This window comes from Silurus meridionalis, chromosome 25 (assembly GCF_014805685.1).
Source record: "Silurus meridionalis isolate SWU-2019-XX chromosome 25, ASM1480568v1, whole genome shotgun sequence".
NCBI lineage: Eukaryota > Metazoa > Chordata > Actinopteri > Siluriformes > Siluridae > Silurus > Silurus meridionalis.
In genome coordinates, this window is record NC_060908.1 from 13,924,095 (window position 1) to 13,942,126 (window position 18,032).

Genomic DNA, 18,032 nt, shown 5'->3' on the forward strand with positions numbered 1-18,032 from the left:
TTGGGGACCACTGCTCTAGACAATAATAAACAAAATACAGAGAGCCCTGTGAGACTTTCATTCATTCATTTGTTAACATTTTACATACCACACACTTCACACACTGTGTTCTTATTAACAGTATGTCAGTAGATTGTTTGGGTTTTTTTTTGTATCACGTATTATTACTCTTTATCCTCCACCTGGAGAAATTCCTTGGGAAATTCCGAGAGTCCTTGAAATGTACTTTCCCCTTTAACAGCCCAACTGTTTCTATCACCATGCTAACAATTGTTATATGGAAAATTCCAGACACTCAAAGCACTTTTTAATGTAAATCATGGAATGCAGATGAGGAGATAGGAGCATTCGTGCGATGTGCCCATCCCCTGTTCTCTTAGGCTCAGGCAAGAAATCGTCTTTTGGGGGAGGGGGGACAGAAAGCTTGGCATGGAATTGGTGGACAGCTGGTGACAGACTGTTTGTTCTTCTTCGGGAAAGAAGCCCAGCACAACCAGGAGGAGGTCACCTTCTCTTCAGCCAAAGCTTTTGGAGAACCCTTGATTGCTTTGTGTGCTGACGGCAGTGGGTTAGAAATAGAAGCCTCTTGGCATTGCCATTTTTTTTCCTTTTTGGAAAAACATAATAGTAATTTAGATTAATAGAAAGTTACCAGGAAAATCTAGACCAAATCGCAGTGGTGTAATGTATTTGCGTAAATGTACTTCGTTACTGTAATTAGGTCATTTTATGGCTACATTCTAGTTTTACTGAATATCGAAGATAGAAGCAACTTTTACTCTCTACTCAACTAAATTTAAGATTCAATAACTGTACATTTTACACCATTATATTTCATTTTACAATGACCAATTACATTTTGCACCTCTGTTGAAGATGTCATTAAGGCTCAACACTACCCTACCCGTATCTGCTACCTCATTTTCAGTTGAATAGTTGAATAAAAATATTCAGAGACTGAGAGGTGCATCAAATAACAGCTCTGAATATTTGGGTTAACTTTATCCCGAATCATTTAATTTCATTTGTTCATTGAAGACGAATGGCTAAACCACTTTGTGACACGATATTGTAATTTCATTTATTAATTGAAGATATCTTTTTAAATTGCTTTTCTACTTTGTCTTTTTTTTTTGACTGACTTGTTTGTTATTTATTTCATTCCAGCATGTTAAAGGAGGCTGTTGTGTCGATCTTTGTTAATGCAATGTTGAGGTGTACAATTTGATTTGTTTTTAGGTAAAAAAACCCCACAAATCAACCGCTTACATGTTGATCATCTTGGTGTTGAGTACTAGTGCATCTTTGAGCCTATGTTTAATACGAGTCAAATACTCAAATACTGTTCAAATCAGATACTCGAAGACTTTTTCTCATATTGTCATTTTAGTATTGGTGACCTTTAACTTGTAATGGAATAAGTTTTGCTGTAAGGTATCTATACTTTTACTTAAGTAAACCTCTGCAAATAGCATTAGCCTGCTTGGGGAGAAGCAGTAATAGATCTGATCTGTACAATAAATATAATTATTATGCAATTATAATTTTCTAGTGACTTGTCTTTTCTAAATGGAATTGCAACAAGAAAAAAACAGAAAAACACCATGGAACATCACCCCCTGTAGTAAAAGCTATTGGAAATCCACACCAGTTACCATCAAATCGTGACCCTTCTACAACCCTGATATAATGACAGTGATGATGCTACAGTATAGCTACAGAGCTATGTGGTACATTTGTAAAGCCTTATTACAGTTTGAAGAGTTATATTGTCTGAAAATGGAACGAACCAATTAAAACAAAGCAAATAAAAATAAAAAAAATCCCAGACTGTGGAATCCATTCTAAAATGTTCTGGAGAAGGAATCATTAACATTTTATGAAAGCCTTACAGCTGAATGCCATGTTGTCTGGTCAGGTTTTTTTTTTTTTAATACAATGGTTGTCTAGGCTTTGGCCCAGTTTATATGTTTGGGCATCAGATCAACAACGACATACTGCTTTGATGTATTGAAAGCTTTTATCGTCATGGACAAAGTAAGCTCCGTAGAGAAATCTTGTAAAAGGATACACATACACAGAGTTGGCCTAAATACTGCTTTTGCCCAAGTGAGGCCGTATATAACCTAAAGTAAACATGGAAAACTAACCTATAGAGTATGCTTATATACAATATATAAATTTGTGGACAGTTTGTGACTGAAGATTCATATATGCTTTCTGAACATCCCGTTCTACATTGAGTGAAGAAAAACCTCCAGTCTCCTGTATAGACGTTCAACTAAATTTTGGAGTGTTTGTGGAGATTTGTGAAACTTCATTCAGCCACAAGGGTGTTAGTAAAGTCAGGTACTGATGAAGGGTGAGGAGGCCTGGGGTGCAGTCAACATTCCAATTCATCCCAGTGGTGTTAAATAGGGTTGAGGTCAAAGTTCTCTGTGAGGTGATCTTCCACTTCAACCCTCTTGTGTTTTGTTGCTCATAGTACTCATTGTAAACTGATCAACGTACGAGGGGCTTCCCCACTACATTTATACCCTTATCCCAGCGTTTAACAAACACCTGTATAGATTCGACACAGAAAGCTTTTTCAGTATGACTGAACCGTTCAAGGACGGCCTGCTTTTCTTCGTCATCAGGGAACCACCGCGACCGGGATCGTCACTGACGGCCATCTTTGAAACGTTTACACCATTCAAACGTCTTACTGCGACTGAGCATTTTATCACCGCACTGTTCCTGATGTCTCCTGTAGATATCCATGGGTTTTACTTCCTCAACAATAAAGCAGCTGTCACTAGCAGCCACCTCTTTTTCCATTTATCATTCAGCGTGGAGAGTCCAGGCCCACATCCCACCGCCCAATTAGACCCCTACTTGAGAGGCAACAAAGGCCCCCTAATGCCATCCCTTTTAGTGCTGTTCTGAATAAAAGGGTACATTAAACTACAAGGAGGAAAGACGGGGCCCTTCACAAAATGTCTGCTCTGAATTGGGTTTTGTATAAACACTTAACAAGAGTGAAAGAAATTAGTAATGAACGCTGGTAAGCAAGTGATATTTGTAATGTCTGGGGGCTTGTTTGTGATTCGCAATGGGCTGCTCAGTATAATTGTTTAATTATTGATTATAAGTTAAAAACATTTTGCTTATTCAACTCAGCTAAGGTAATTGGAAGGTAATAGAAATGCACACGAAGAAAAAATCCAGGAAGGCCTCAGGTGACACACTGACTAGAACACAGGAACCATTTGCATAATTTGCGTTAGTTATTTTATATTGATTTTCTTTGCATTTCAGGGATGGGACTTTTTGGGATGTTCAGGGATACCTAATTACATTTAACCACAGAGAACTGCTGAATTGTAAATGAAAAATTACAGTAATTTATTCCGGAGATTCCGGAGTTTGAGGCTAAATTATGACAAAGAAATTCACCCGAAATTGTATAGACTGACGATATTAATAGATTTTACATATCACGCATGAAAGAACTGTCCAAACAGGACAGTGTATGAATAGAAACTGTAAAAAAACAACAATCCCAAACCCTTTAATATTCCAGTCATATCGGATGACAAGCAAGACAAGAGATCGGAAACGACATAATTATCCTCATTAGTACAGCGAGGCCATTCTGACAAATGCAACGTAGATTCAATGGAGTGAATACATAATAAATCGCCCATGTCGTTTTTTCCAGCACAGCGGTTGTTAGTGCCGATATTGCACTGAATGCATCACGGGGTCATGGTTCAAAACGCACCCGTCATTTTGATTTATGCCAGTGAATTCAATAAAAAAAATGGGAGGAATACTGTCAGCGCTGCATTGCCACAGGGGCCGAGACCATCTGTGGTGTGGAATTCTGGGTCTAATGATCCAATCCATTTCAAGCAGTGCGTTTCAAGAGGAGGCTTGAGGTAATCGTTGGACCTACGTCATACCCAAATCAGAGATATTTGATGAACGGCTGGGTGGCTAATGGTTAACGATGTAACATGTAACATGACAGATATGACAACATGTAAGTTAGTGTTTGAACCCGGAACCCCAAAATGGAACCAAAATAAATATATTTGAACTGAAATATTCTTGAGCTGTTCTTTGATTCTGATGCTGCTTCTTTTCCACAATGATGCCACAGAAGGACAGTATGTTTTTATTGCTACAACAGTTACAATGCCATTAAATTGGAGACAGAATTTATACTCCTTTGAAAGTGTAATAGTTAAACAGCTCTACCTCTGCCATGTTAATCTGTATGCTGTGTGAGTTTCCAGACATGCCTCGGTCTCCATAGTGTTGGAAAACCTCATATTACGGTAGCAGCAGTGATGCTGAGAGAACGCACTTAAGAAACTGTTTAGCAAGGAGAAATCACTCTACATATAAAATATTGGTTACAAGTTATTAATCACTTACTAAATAATACAAGTCTAGCACATCTATTAATAATTCAACATAATTAATTGTTTTTACCGATGCAAATATGTTAAAAATGATGCATCGCAATATAAATGTCAACTTGTATCCCATGCACATGCTCTAGTCCTTTAGTCTGTTCATTTATCTCCTCCTCGTCTGTAACAGTAATATACAAGATAACCAGTCAATGAATACATTGTTCCACCCACGTTCCCCTAAAGTTTCAGTTTCATTCATAGTTTGAATCGTCAGAAAGAATTCGCATTAAAAATTAACAGTGCAGTTATTGTATAACCCATTTGTTTAATTACTTTCAAGAATCCAGGATAATTTTTGTTCAAATGTTCTGCACTACATGTTTTTTTTTCCTCGTATGTACAGTTTAACCCAGGTGTAAACCAGGCTAGCTGAAAAGGAGTGATCTCTGAAAAACCCCAAGCTTATTGACGGCATTCAAATGCTAATTTTTTCCATTAAGAAAACACCAAAAGGATGGCAAAAAATTGACTTCCAGGCCTGGAATGTAATGCCCTTAATTCATAAATTGGCCAATTTAAATGCTTCAAATCTTCTAGAAAAGAAGAAAGGGCAAATCAGGTCATGAGATAAGTATATGCTACAGAAATCTAAAAGAATCCTTATCTTTACACAGGTTGGGACCACAGCATGCTTTTGCTAATGCATGCCTCGTATCGTGTTAATAATCTAAAAACCCTCCGACCGTAACACTGTTCATTTGTGATTTATCTTGCTGCCGAGTTTTCCTGAAGGCGTCCCCAATGCCCGGAGCTACCTTTTATGTGATTATGTACCCCCCCTCACAAAATGTCATTTCTGACTTAGCGCTTATCAAATCAGCACACAGGCCAAATGTGTAACTGGCTAGCTGCGCCTTGATCACGTGACATGCTGATATCGGTCTCCTGGTGGGGACAGTCATTGTGTCCCTACTGTTCCCTGTGGATTTCAGCTCCAAAGCCAAAGCCAAAGCCAAATTGTACTCGTGGGTTTTTCATAGACGCACAAAATCAGTTGTGTGTGTTCTTGTCCAGTGCTTGAATTTGATTGGTCTGAATTTTTGATAATCGGATGCATTATTGTTTCTATAGCAACAAATGACACACAGAATCGAATGCTGGATGTGGCACCTAATCGAATCGAAACGAATATTATCCAAAAAAATTGATATTTTAAGGAAAAGCTAATTTTAATCTCAAAGATGAAAGGAATCTCCGGCATCTGCGTTGTTTTGTGCACTTTTGACCACATTCTCATTTTTTTTAGGTCTTGTCGGACTTTCCATGTTCTTTGTAGCATGACATCTTGTTTGTTTAGTTTATAGCTGCTATAATGTAAGTGAAAAAAGAAAGTATCAGTATCAAAATCATGGAGAAATTGCTGTGGTGCAAGATGAATAAAGCACTATAAAAAGTGCAGTTATAAGAAAATGAAGGAACATTGGGATTGTATCATAACAACGTATTATCAATAATTGCTGTTGATTATATTTATTTGATAAAAAAATATCGAGAATGTAATGCATAAATAATAATAATGATAATTAATAATTGTTATTGTCCCTCCATGGAAATCATTATTCTTCTCTCTTTCTTGGAGCAGTCCTCTTCTGACAGCTGCTCTCACCCACTTGCTATTTCTTTCTTTCTTTTTCTTTCTTTCGCTCCCCTGCTACATCCCCGTCCCCACCCTGGAGCAGCTGCTCCCCTTGCGCTCTGTCCGCCATGTGAAACTGGCATCAACTGTCTGCAAAGTCGGCCTGCTGTTTTCTGACAAAACACCGCCTGCACGGCTGCACACACTCGTCTCGGCACTAAATGTTCCACATGCCGCCCTTAACCCTCCCAGCAATGGCATTCGGTGGCACAGTTTTCGACTTGTTGAAGGTTTCCTGCATTTAAAAAGCAAAAGCTTTTAAATTGAAATGGAGCTCGAAATTAAATCCAAGTTTGAACATAGAGTTCGCTGTGTGGTTGGTTCTTTTGTTCTTTCATTTGAGGGCCACTTTATCTAGCTTTTGTTTTTTAATGGTACTTACTTGAAATAACTTGAAATCATTATTAAATATGGACTGTATTGTTTCACAAAGAATGCAATTTCTTGTGATTTTTCGTTGCAAATATTAGAAGATTTTTGACCATTTTTGTGTCACACAACTAGACTAAAATTTGCTTGACTTTCATAACTTCTAAATCTCCCACCAAGCCATCCATCTGCCCTCTGTAGCCATATTTCGGCCAACTGAAGCCCTACTGTGCAAAATAGAATAGCCTTAGGGTCCATGTACAGCTCAGTATGAGCACAGCTGTAGTTCGCCGCCTTAAATATCACCCTCATTCGCCTTGCCGATTTCGGGGTCTCGCACACAATTCATTCAATTTGAGCACCGGGAGGTGGATGCAATTTCTCCAGGTTCCCGCAGCGTTTCTGTGACACACCCTGTCCCCAAAACAGCTGAGCTATAATTGCTTTCTTCACTCACTGCTCTGAGGGCACTCCAGGGATAATTCTGCTGAGTTGCTCTTGACGCGTGAGAATATTGTAAGCCACATGTCTGGGGCCTTGGAAAAGCTGACAGTCTGACCCAGGAGTAGTGAGCAATTTGTTTTCTTTGTTAATGTGTTTATGCAAGAACAATACAGGATACTGGAAAACATGTGCAGTTGTGGATCTTAAGCTACAATACTCATTTAGCAAGCTACAACTTGGAATCCGCTACAGTGTGCATCTTTGCACCGTTCATAACTTATGTTTAGCATTGCACTACTGTAGATTCCACCCATATTTATTCTGTATATACTGTATCATACAGACATTCCTATCTGTACATATGTATATCATGTTATTTAAGAAAATAATATGTGTATACAATTTCACATTGGTTTTCAATCAAAAGTCTAGTATATGTTTAAAGGGGAATGTTGTCACCCCTAATGGTTTTGAGTAATGAAGTATTAATTGCTGAATTATATAAGTAATTACACTATGATTTACAAAGTGAGGATCATTTTTTTTATGGATGTGAATTGTTTAAATGATTAAAAATGTGCCACAATTCTTGCTGAATCCTTCTTATTATGTCCACCTGGATCCCTCAGAAACCCTTTAGAATTACTAGCAAATCCCTCCTTCCTTCTCGCCAATCCATCCATCCACACATCAGCATCAGTGAGATCTTTGCACCCGTTCAATCAAATGTCAGTTAGCTGTGATTCATTAGCTAATTTTTGCCACTTCAGTGACTGGAGGTCGCTTGAAATGTCTGAGTGCCCTAAGGGAAAGACGTCCACACGTCCCCAGAGACGACATTTCTTCTAGAGCAAACAATTCCCACTCAGACACGGTGGTATCCCTCAGCCCGCTACTGGAGATAATGGCCCTGACGTTGTCATTGAGGAATCCAGAGGACAATGAACTGGAAAAACGACACCCAAGAGAGCGAATTTCAGCCTTTGCACAGGTTACTGTTGGAAAGAAGTCATAACAATGTCACCGGCAGCAAACAAAACTGGTTTTATTGTGATCAATCAGGGTGTTTTATGAATGTTGGCGTACCTGCTACGGTGTGCGTTCGGATGATGCCTTCGGCAATGTTTCCTTTTGTTGAGAAGCGGTTCACATACGCCAGGGTTGTTGTCCCATCTTGTAGACATTGACAAAGTAATTGAGTTGCCATTCTCTGTTAGTAGGGAAACGAGAAGACAAAAAATGCAAGGCTTTTACTTGAACGACTAAGCTGGTTTTTGTGTGGTGATGTAGAACCTGACAATACATCAAATTTTTTCTCACATGCTATCTGTGTCCAAAGCATGTAGTGACAAGAGCCCTGAGGAATAAATCTTGAATTAAGCGACGCATTTATGCCAAACATCCTTTCAGCGATAGTCTTCTTTGGTTGAACTCTCACGTTTCCGTTTAGTGTTTGGCTTTGGTGAGTCTGGTGAGTCTGACACCCCTGTTGTGACAACACACTGCTCCTCGGTCTGTGAAACTCGACCAGGCTGAAGGACTTTCTGTCTTGCTGTGGGCTACAAGGAAGGAAACAACCAACGTAATCGCATTACAGTCTCAATCAGTAGATTGTAGCACGTTTAATGTCACTAGATAATCAAGGTAAATGTTTACTGCTAGAAACGCATTATTGGCCCAGTCTTTTCACAGTATCAATGAAAAACCTGTGTCTAATTTGTTCTACAGTAGCCTCTTTCTTTATCTATATTCAAGCTGCAGGCTTAGAATCTTGTCCCGGTTTTTGTTCCAGGGTTCAAACAGTGTTGAATTTTTTTTGGTGGATAACAGAGGCAAGAAAAAAATGGGAACAACTGCGAGGGAGAAAAGGGCAAATTTTTGAAATTGAGTCATGAGTGTAAGAATAGAAGTAAATATGGCTAGCCTACAGCAATGGTATAAGGTGACCAGACGCAGGTGGGATCTGAGGTGGCTTTGGGCAAGAAGAATGGCTTTATGAGGAAACAGAACACACAAACACACATATACACAGCACACTTTCCATTCTGCTAGCATGAGATCATCTCACTGGGGGGTCTTAGTCAACCATTGATGCTTTTCTCCGCTGAGCTTGGCCGGGTATAGATGTAAACACTGATAACCGGATAAAGCTGGCACAAAGAAGTGTACACCTTAGTTCAAGCCTTTAGAGCATTGTCTTTTTTCTGTTTACCTTTTTTTTTGAAGAGAGACATGCCCACAACTGGGAGATGGTGTAAGAAAAGCAGATAAAAAGTGCAGTTTAAAAAAAAAAACCTTTACAGATTGTGATTTGCTGATGATTTGTTTTTAGAATAGGAAGCTGTATTGCATTAGGACCTTCTCTGATGTTTGCAACCTTGGAGATTATGGTACCATGATCATGTTCATGATTATCAGAACACATTTTCAGGGAGGTGAAATCGAATCGAATTTTTGTTGAATTCATGATCTCCACATAAAAGTTTTCTCATGATCACGACTGAATTTTCTCGTGATCTCGACATAAAAAATCGGAAATCTCGCACCTTGTGAATGTTTCTGTGAGTGCCATGGTGTATCATGTAATATTTCAACTTGTTTTTACACATTCTTATTTCAATAGTCACATTCTTTTGTAGGTGTCATGATATGGTGATATGGTGTCGTTTTTCTCTGAGGGAAATCTTGGGCGTTTTTTTGGAATGAGTCTCCAGTTCCAGCAAATTATTTAACCTACAGATCAACTATATATTGTATCGGTAATTGATTTAACTTATGACTGTTTAGAGCTTCTATAATGTAATGCAAGCGATAACAGGAACTCGTTTTGTGCATTTAATGTCATTATAAATTAAACAAATGTATTTGTATCAATGCAAACATAGAATCGCTATACAATAAAGTGAACATAATCACTCGTGTTGTTTATTTGTTCTATAATAAACAAATGTATTATAGAACAAATAAAGCAAGGGTGTTCCACAAATATCAAATGCATGCCATAATGCATGATAAAGTCCCACCTGTGTGCATTTGCCTTAGATAAAGCCAGTTTACTAAACACTTGCTTGTGAGGACTGGAGGCTCCCTGACCTTTAGGGAGGCTATTGTGGTTTGTTAATGGTGTTTACTTTGTAAATCCAGATTGTTTTCACCTCCTATTATCCCTGTCTCCTGTGCTTGCCCTGACCAAACACTACAATGAGACATGCAGATGACTAAATAAGATACAGGAAGAGATAGAAGACAAGTAGAAGTGTGTTTGCCTAATGAGAGGACATAGAGATTGGAAGGATTGAAAGACAGAAAAAGCTAGAAGTAGATGGGAACTGGATTTAAAACAAAGCAAAGCTGATTGTAAACAGAAGGTTTTGCTTCTCTTTCTATTAGAGCAGAGGTACACAGGGGTCTGGAGTCAGCTTCAAAGCCCTACTCTTTTTATAGAGTCTCTGAAAAAATACAGTTTCCTTCATGTTCCGACTCACGCTTAAGAGCCTTAAGGGTTCACGAGAGGAGGTTTTCTCATTCTGACCTGGTTTCAGAAGCGCTGTCAGGTCTTTGCTCTCATTTTCCTCAGTGGCGTGTTAGTTAAGGGGTTGTGTTTAACTGCAGGTGGACAAACGCAGAGGAAGTGCTGACAGATGGAGCGAACGACTCGGGTGCCCAATGCGCTGCGTTCATCTGGTGCATTTTATGGTTGGCAAAGCGACTCAAAGGCTTTAAATATGCCTCATGAGTCAAATTTGATGAAAAACACATTGCAAGTGTACAGTATGCAAGTGTGCCAGGGTGAAACTGAATCCCCACCAAAAAGTGGTTGTTGGTTAGTCTCAGTTTAAGAAATGCGGCAAAATGTATGGAATGAACAAACAAACAAATAAAGCCATTTAAGCTTTCGCTCCTTTTTGCCTGGAGGACAATGTGTCTCAGTGTTGGTTTAGGAGCAAGGAGTGATGTATGGTGTGAGGGTTGGTCGGACAGCTGGAGTGACCTCCCTCAACTTAACTCTGACACACACACACACACACACACACACACACACCGATACCCACAGCCCTGCAGCTGTTCTCAAAGGTGACAGTGGAGTAGGGAAAAGCAGCAGGGGCTGGAAACAACCTGCGTTTGGAGACTCTCCAGTTCTGGTCAATCCAATCTCAAGAACAACACGTCCTATGACAACACAACTTTCAGTGTCTGCATTCCCACTAGCCCCCATTCAGCTGTGGGAAAATAATAAAAGTCCCCTTCTTAGTATACATGGACTGTTTGTGGGAGACTAAACTGACTTTTATTAGCATTGTGTAAAAGGAAGCTTTAAATAACATCCCATAACTTTAACTTTCTTTCTTATATTGGCAAAAGGGGGAACCAGCAGTCTTAGATGAGATGTCTAATTAGATAGAAGACAGGGCTGCATATGCAGAATATCTGATTGTTTCATCGTTGTTGCTTGACTTAATATTTCATGACAGTGAGGATTTTAAATCAACAACTACATGTGTAGTAAATCCCGCAGGATTGGTCAACATCCAATTAGACATATAAGAAATGTATTCAGGTATAAAATCTCCCAAGGCACATTTAAAAACAACTTTTCCCTCCTTTATTTGTGTTATACAAGTGTATAGCATAGGGTTATCAGTCTCTCCAAGTCTGATGATGTCTAATAAATAAAATAAAATCTTTATTTTGCATCTTTTGCAATACAATACAATTACACATTTTTATGCAACAACAGCTAATACAATAAGATTGTTCTTTTTATGGATTTCAGAATAAAATATGAGTCTGTATGCAGTGGACTGGCTTTCCAGGTAGGGTGTGTTCCTGCCTTTATCTAAACAGGAGTTCCTATGATAGGCTTTGGATCCACTGCGATCCTGACAAGCACTTGAGTGAGTTAATGAATATTATTTGTAGGTATTTTGAGGAAAGATGGACATTCGTAACAGTGTACTATTGCGCTGCAAAGGACAGAAAAAAAGGTTGTATATTCCTTATTTGTATACAACAACAACCACTGTTTCACAAATAACAATACGATTAGCTCGTTCTTTGTATGGGTATTTTTCCTTCCTCTGTTTGGGTTTCCTCGGGGTTCTCCGGTTTTCCCCCCACCTCTTAATAAATCTGTATGCATGGTGCATGCAGATTCAAAATAATTTTAGATGAATATTATTTGCTGGTATTCGGACAGCACGTTTTGGGGACAAAGTGAGAGAAGCACGATTGGACATGTACAGAGGAGGGACATGGGGTATATCAGTAGGAGAATGCTGAGGATGGAGCCACCAGTATGGAGGAAAAGAGGAAGACCAAGGAGGAGGTTTATGGATGTGGTGAGGGAAGACATGCAGTTAGTTGGTTTGAAAGAGACAGTTGCTTTGAGACAATGTCTGTTGTGAAAAGCGCTATACAAATAAACTTGACTTGACAGATGTAGAGGACAGGGGGTATGCAGACGGATAATCTGCTGTGGCGCCCCCTAATGGGAGAAGCAACTGACAGAAAGAGGGCCATATTGGCCTAAATATTTAATGCAACCATTGTTTACCAAATTACAACAGCCAATACAATCCAGTGGTTTTCTGTATGGGTTTCCTCTGGGTTCTCTGGTTTCCTCCCACCTCAAAATGAGTCCAGGTGGGGTGTGTTCCTGCCTTATATGCAGAAAGGAGTTCCTGCGATAGGCTTTGAATTCATTGCGATCCTGACAGACACGTGAATGTGTCAATAAAAAAGATTGTATCTGGAATTTTTGACGGAAAGTTGATGATTGTAATGATGTACTATTGCACTGCAAGGTGGCAAGGATTTCCTCACCCTGGACCAGTCTTATAACCACACCCATGTTTTTCTTTTTTCCCTGCAAATATTTTGAGTTGGAAAGCCAACTAAAAGAGCATACTCATTTTCCTTCTCACTTTTCACACAAGGAGGTTATAATAAGCACAATGTTGTAGCCAAGAGAGCATTTTTCGTGCAACTCGAGCTGCTCTCCGCCCTCTAACACACACACTCGCATGCACACACACACACACACACACAGACGCATGCACATACACACACACGCAGCCCACGGCGCCCTGCACAGTCGCGTGCTCGGATCGGAACGCGTGCACACTTTGTTTTCGTTTCTCTCTAACCAAATTGCGGGATAAACCTGAAAGAAAAATGGTGCCAAAGAGCTCGTTTGCACTGCTCGCGCTGTTGACCTGTTTCGTCTCTCAGGAAGGTAAGCCGTTTTGTGTCTGAGCGCGTGCAAAATAGAAGAAAACTTTTGTGAGCGGAACGCGCGCGCACCAAGCCAAGATGCGCGAGAGCGTCCTGAAGCTGAGGCGATTCTGCATCGCGTCGCACGCGCTCGCTCGCTCGTGCACGCTTTTACTTCCTTGTCTCTTTTTCTTAAATGGAAAAAAATGAAACCAAACCAAAATTGTGTTTTGACAGTTGTTTAAGTTTATCTTGAGTGTCTTGTATGTCTTTTCACCCCCCACACTTCTGGAGTATGACCCGAATGAAAACACGTTTCCGAGCTGTTGTTTGGTCTTTACACCAAAAAATAGACAAAAATCTTCAGTCTAAATCTGATACCTTTTCATTTATGACAGAAAGTTACTGGAAAGTTGTGCAGATTAGGTGATAACGCTGTTTTCTTTAAAAGACCATGAAGCATATAGGATGTGTTTTTGATGTAAATGGAAACAATGCAGTTTTCTGGTACCTCAGGATGCTTGAAAGACTTGAAGGATTTTTCTAAAGAAAAAAAAATTTACTTATACATTTGGCATTGATATTTTTTACTTTATACATTTTTGGTTTATAGTAGTATTTAGATATGTAATAATGTCTACATGAGGAAGTGAAGAGAAGTTTCTTGTTGAGTTTCTTTTTTTGTCTTGTTTGCGGTATCAGGTACCTCAGACTGCTCAGATACGAAAGATTTTTATACCAAATTTACTTATACTGGCATTAACATTTGAACTTTTTTCAGTCATTTTAGTCACAGCAGTATCTTTGTTATAGTGCCCTATTCAGACGTGGTTAGTTCCACGTGGGGAAGTGGGGTAAAGGAATTATTACCAAAGAATCTTTGGGATTTTTGTCTTGTTTGCGATATCAAGTACCCAAGATTGCTCAGACGTGAAAGATTGGTATTACTTTGGTATTAATGCCCTATTCAGACAAGAATAGGTCTACATAAGGAAGTGAAGTGAAGTGAATTTTTGTCCTGTCTGAAGATTCATATATCCTGTACAAATGTTACAAACGATGTGTTATTTCCTAGGAGAAGAGCTTTTGTATGTTTTTCAACCAAATAAAAAACCCTAGGATGTGATCCTTTCTCTTGTCTGATGCCGAGTCCAGAGCGAAACCAAGTATTCTCTCTCAAATGTTTGCGATTTTACTTAAAAAATCCCATTTGAAAGGATATGTCAGAGTAGCAGTGATTTCGTAGGTTTTGGGTAAAGACTATGAATACTAGGCACTGGTACACCCTACCAAAATGGGATGGTCATGTGATCTATTCTATTGTGTAGACATTTCTATCATCTGTGTGATTAATGTAGACATCACTTGCCTCAAATGTAATTACTGGAGACATCCTCTAACAGGAGTATTTAACAGGCATATGATGGAAAGTTATTACTCAGATACAGGTTTTTATTAAAATCATTTAGATGTTGGTTTTACCCAAAGCTGCTCAAAATTATGGCAAAATATAATCAAATATAATTAAAGCTGTGCAGTTGTGGATCAAAATTTATTTTAGATTAATTGCTTTGATTGTTTGTTTATTTATTGTTTATTTTCCTTCTCAATCACATTGTCCTGAGGGCACAGGATTAGAGTACTTAGATAAAATCAGACTAATCCATGTTCCACTTCTCTTCACCTTCCTTCTGTCCATTTTACTCAGCGGACCCCTCCCAAAATCTAGCTCTACCTATTTCTCTTTTTTTCCTTTCTCTCTCGCCTCATTCGTTCCTCCCTCAATACACTTCTCTTCCATATTAGTTGTTCCCCAACGCTGCGCTCCCCTTAGGCATTTAACAAGTTTCTGTTTTTCGCTTCTGGTCATCTTGGATTAATTAGAACCCCCTTCTATCCTTGCTTCAATTTCAAAAACCTCTCATATGCAGGACAGCCGTCTGTTTTGGGATTATTGAGTGGACCGTCATGAGGTACCCCCCTGGGTAGGGGGTCCTTGTGACGAAGAGGGTCACCTTGTGCACTTTGCCAGAGAATGCTGCTTTTCATTCTCAAGTCGACACAGATACTGTCATCCTGGTAAATGATGTTGGGCAGTGCAGCACCACGGGGTTTCTTAATTGGGTTGAGAACTGGAGACTGATTTACAGTATGTCTCTGGTAAGGTTTCTGCTGATGCTTTCATGAGGGATGGGAAACAAATGTGCCGAGCCTAATGGTTGACTTAGTCTTTTTATTTATCCAAACCTGACACCTGTCCAATATAAAATTATTGGACTTGAGTTTCATTTCAATGTTGCAAAGGCTTGAGAGAAGAAATGTCTCTCTGTCCATATCTGAGAGCAACCATGGATGAAATTGGTTAATAAACATGGGTGTACATGAAATCAAATGGGGAAAAATATAGTCTTCTGCTAACATTTCTTTTTTTTTATCATTATTATTTTGCCTGGTTTCCATTCTTCTTGGTAGGAGAAAATCAGTATTTTATTTGAATTTGGAATTGAATCTAATAATAAAAACTCAAAAGTATTCCAAAAACCTTTGTGTGTTCGACTGAAGTAGATAAAAAAGTGTACCAGATGTGATGCGCATGCATCGTTAGCAACGAAAAATGTTGTATTTGTCATGCGGTGTCTTAAAAACGAAGCAACAGCACAAGGCTTTATTTTAAACATGACGAAAATTTGCCAGACACAGAGATTTTGCTGCTTTCACAGCTATTACTGGCATAAGACAAGAAACATGTGGGTGCGGGAGGAGAGCCAACAGTGCACTATGACTATTATATCTGAGCATTCATTACAGTCATGGATGGTGATGTATCAGATGTCTGTCACTACACTATGACTTGACTAGGAGCGTAGCCAAAGGATGATAGAGACTTATTTATGGAATACATTATGAGGGTGCGTTTCTTTTGATATGTGCACAAAAAAGTAAAAAGCTTTGGAAACATAGCAGTTCAAACTCTTCAATGTCCTGAATTTTTGCCCAAATATATAAGTTGACAGAATACCATGCAGATGGAATACCAACTTTTAGCCACTCGTTTTACTCTTAGATTCACTTTTGCCTTGTTAGTTTTTTTGCCTTATTATTTTCATCATATTTTGAATAAACCTGTGTACTGGTATTCAGATGATGACAGAGTAGGATCTGATGACTCACTTATCTACGATGCTGTTGATGTTGATACAGGAGAAGAGTATCATATGCCATCAGATTGGAGGCACGTATTTGTGAGTCAGGATGATGCTATGAATACACAACACTAATGCTTAATGTTTTCTGTCCCATGGGTTCTATAAATAGATAGTATAAATGCTCGATGTGACTGCAGGAAGAGTCATCCTTAACTTCTTCTTGGAATCAGCATTTAAAGTATCAGTATTCAGATTTTAAGAAACAGGAAGTATTGGAAAACTATGACCTGTTTAGTTATGATTTTATTGGTGATTGAATTGTTATTTCAGTATTTTCAAGTCAAGTGGGGGTGGTGCTATCAAGGGTCGATCTTGGGTACCTTTAATTTGTGTTTTTAAGCTGTGCTTGGTGTTACCTTTAAATATTACTGTTGCAACTCTTAATTACAAATATTGATGAAAGTTTCAGAAATAAAATGCTGCAATAGCGTATTACATGGAGTGATAATATGTAGTTTAAACAGTGGCTTTCTTGATTGATTCACCACTGGTTGATGCTGCTTCAAACCCTAACCTTGAAGTGAAATTAATGTTGAAGTCTTGAGTTTCAGTGCTTGGCTCCAGGTCCTGGACATGCAGCTGTGCAGGGGGGGTTTCCACATGCCAGCGCACACTGTGCAGCTGTGTCACCTCGTCCACATCATATTCCTCTATTCGAGTAAATGACAGCCATGTTTAAGCAAAGCCAGGTCGGATGGTGGCCAAGAGCTTTTGTTCATTAAGTTTGACTTATGTGCATTTCTGTAAGGGTATAACTTCTACATTTCTCTGTTATGGAGTATGTTATAGAGCTATAGGGATCCTCAAACTTTTTTTTAAACTTTCAAACTTTTTAGTTTATTGTTTTGTCAAACACCATACAGACAAATTAGCATTTGGGTATGACATGCCGGATAATATTTCATAAATGCAGAATTTTTCTGCTTCCATGTTGCCTGCATCCTCCCACGCAAATAGATGTGTGATTAACAGGATTAAGGGATCTGCTGCGCATTTCCTTTTAGACTTTATTGGTTTTTGTTACAAAGGGGTTTCCACTGCAGAGAAAATCAAAGATGACTGAAGGCTTTGTAAAGACTTGCAGACTGAGAAATTCTTGCAATTATGTGTACAACATTGGACCAAAATGTTCAGCCAGGTGAAAAAAAAGACCTACTATTGAGTCACCTGTGAAGTACACATAACCACAAGTTGGTGAATATATTATCATTATTATAATCCATTATTATATTCTTTGATCATAAACATCATTGGTTATACAGTATGTGCTCTACTCAGGCCCGGTCAGCCATGCCAGGTCTCATTCAGTAGGCTTTTTGATCACGTCCCGAGCCCGAAGCTTGCTGTGCCCAGCTCTCTAAGCCTTGATTAGGCGAGACAGCGACTAGACAGGAGCCATGCTTCCCGTTTTTTTCAAATCAACCGCTTCAGAGCGCAGCCAAGACAAAAGGACCTGGGATTCCTGAGCCGAGCGCCACCATGACGCTATTGTAAGCGCATAATGAAAGGACGATGATACTGGGAGTTCCTGTCTGAGACCCAGCTGGTAGGTTTTGGATGAGGGTTGAGATCTTTATTTAAACTCGGTCTTATCGAGGTTGCGCAATAGAACGACAAAAATACCCTCAATATACAGATTGTTCTAAAAAAAAAAAATGGCCGTCAATACTTGTCAGGACGAGACCTAGTGGAAAAAGT

The 18,032-nt window shown here is 39.1% G+C and overlaps 1 protein-coding gene across 1 annotated transcript in view; it reads left to right on the forward strand.

The window, feature by feature from the left end:
• Positions 1–12,932: 12,932 nt before the first annotated feature.
• The window catches only part of mcama (melanoma cell adhesion molecule a), a 41,313-nt gene continuing 36,213 nt past the window's right edge, over positions 12,933–18,032 (forward strand). The window contains exon 1 of the mRNA XM_046839855.1: positions 12,933–13,150. Coding sequence (XP_046695811.1) covers positions 13,090–13,150 — 61 coding nt within the window. The 5' untranslated portion in view covers positions 12,933–13,089. The remainder of the gene's footprint in view (positions 13,151–18,032) is intronic.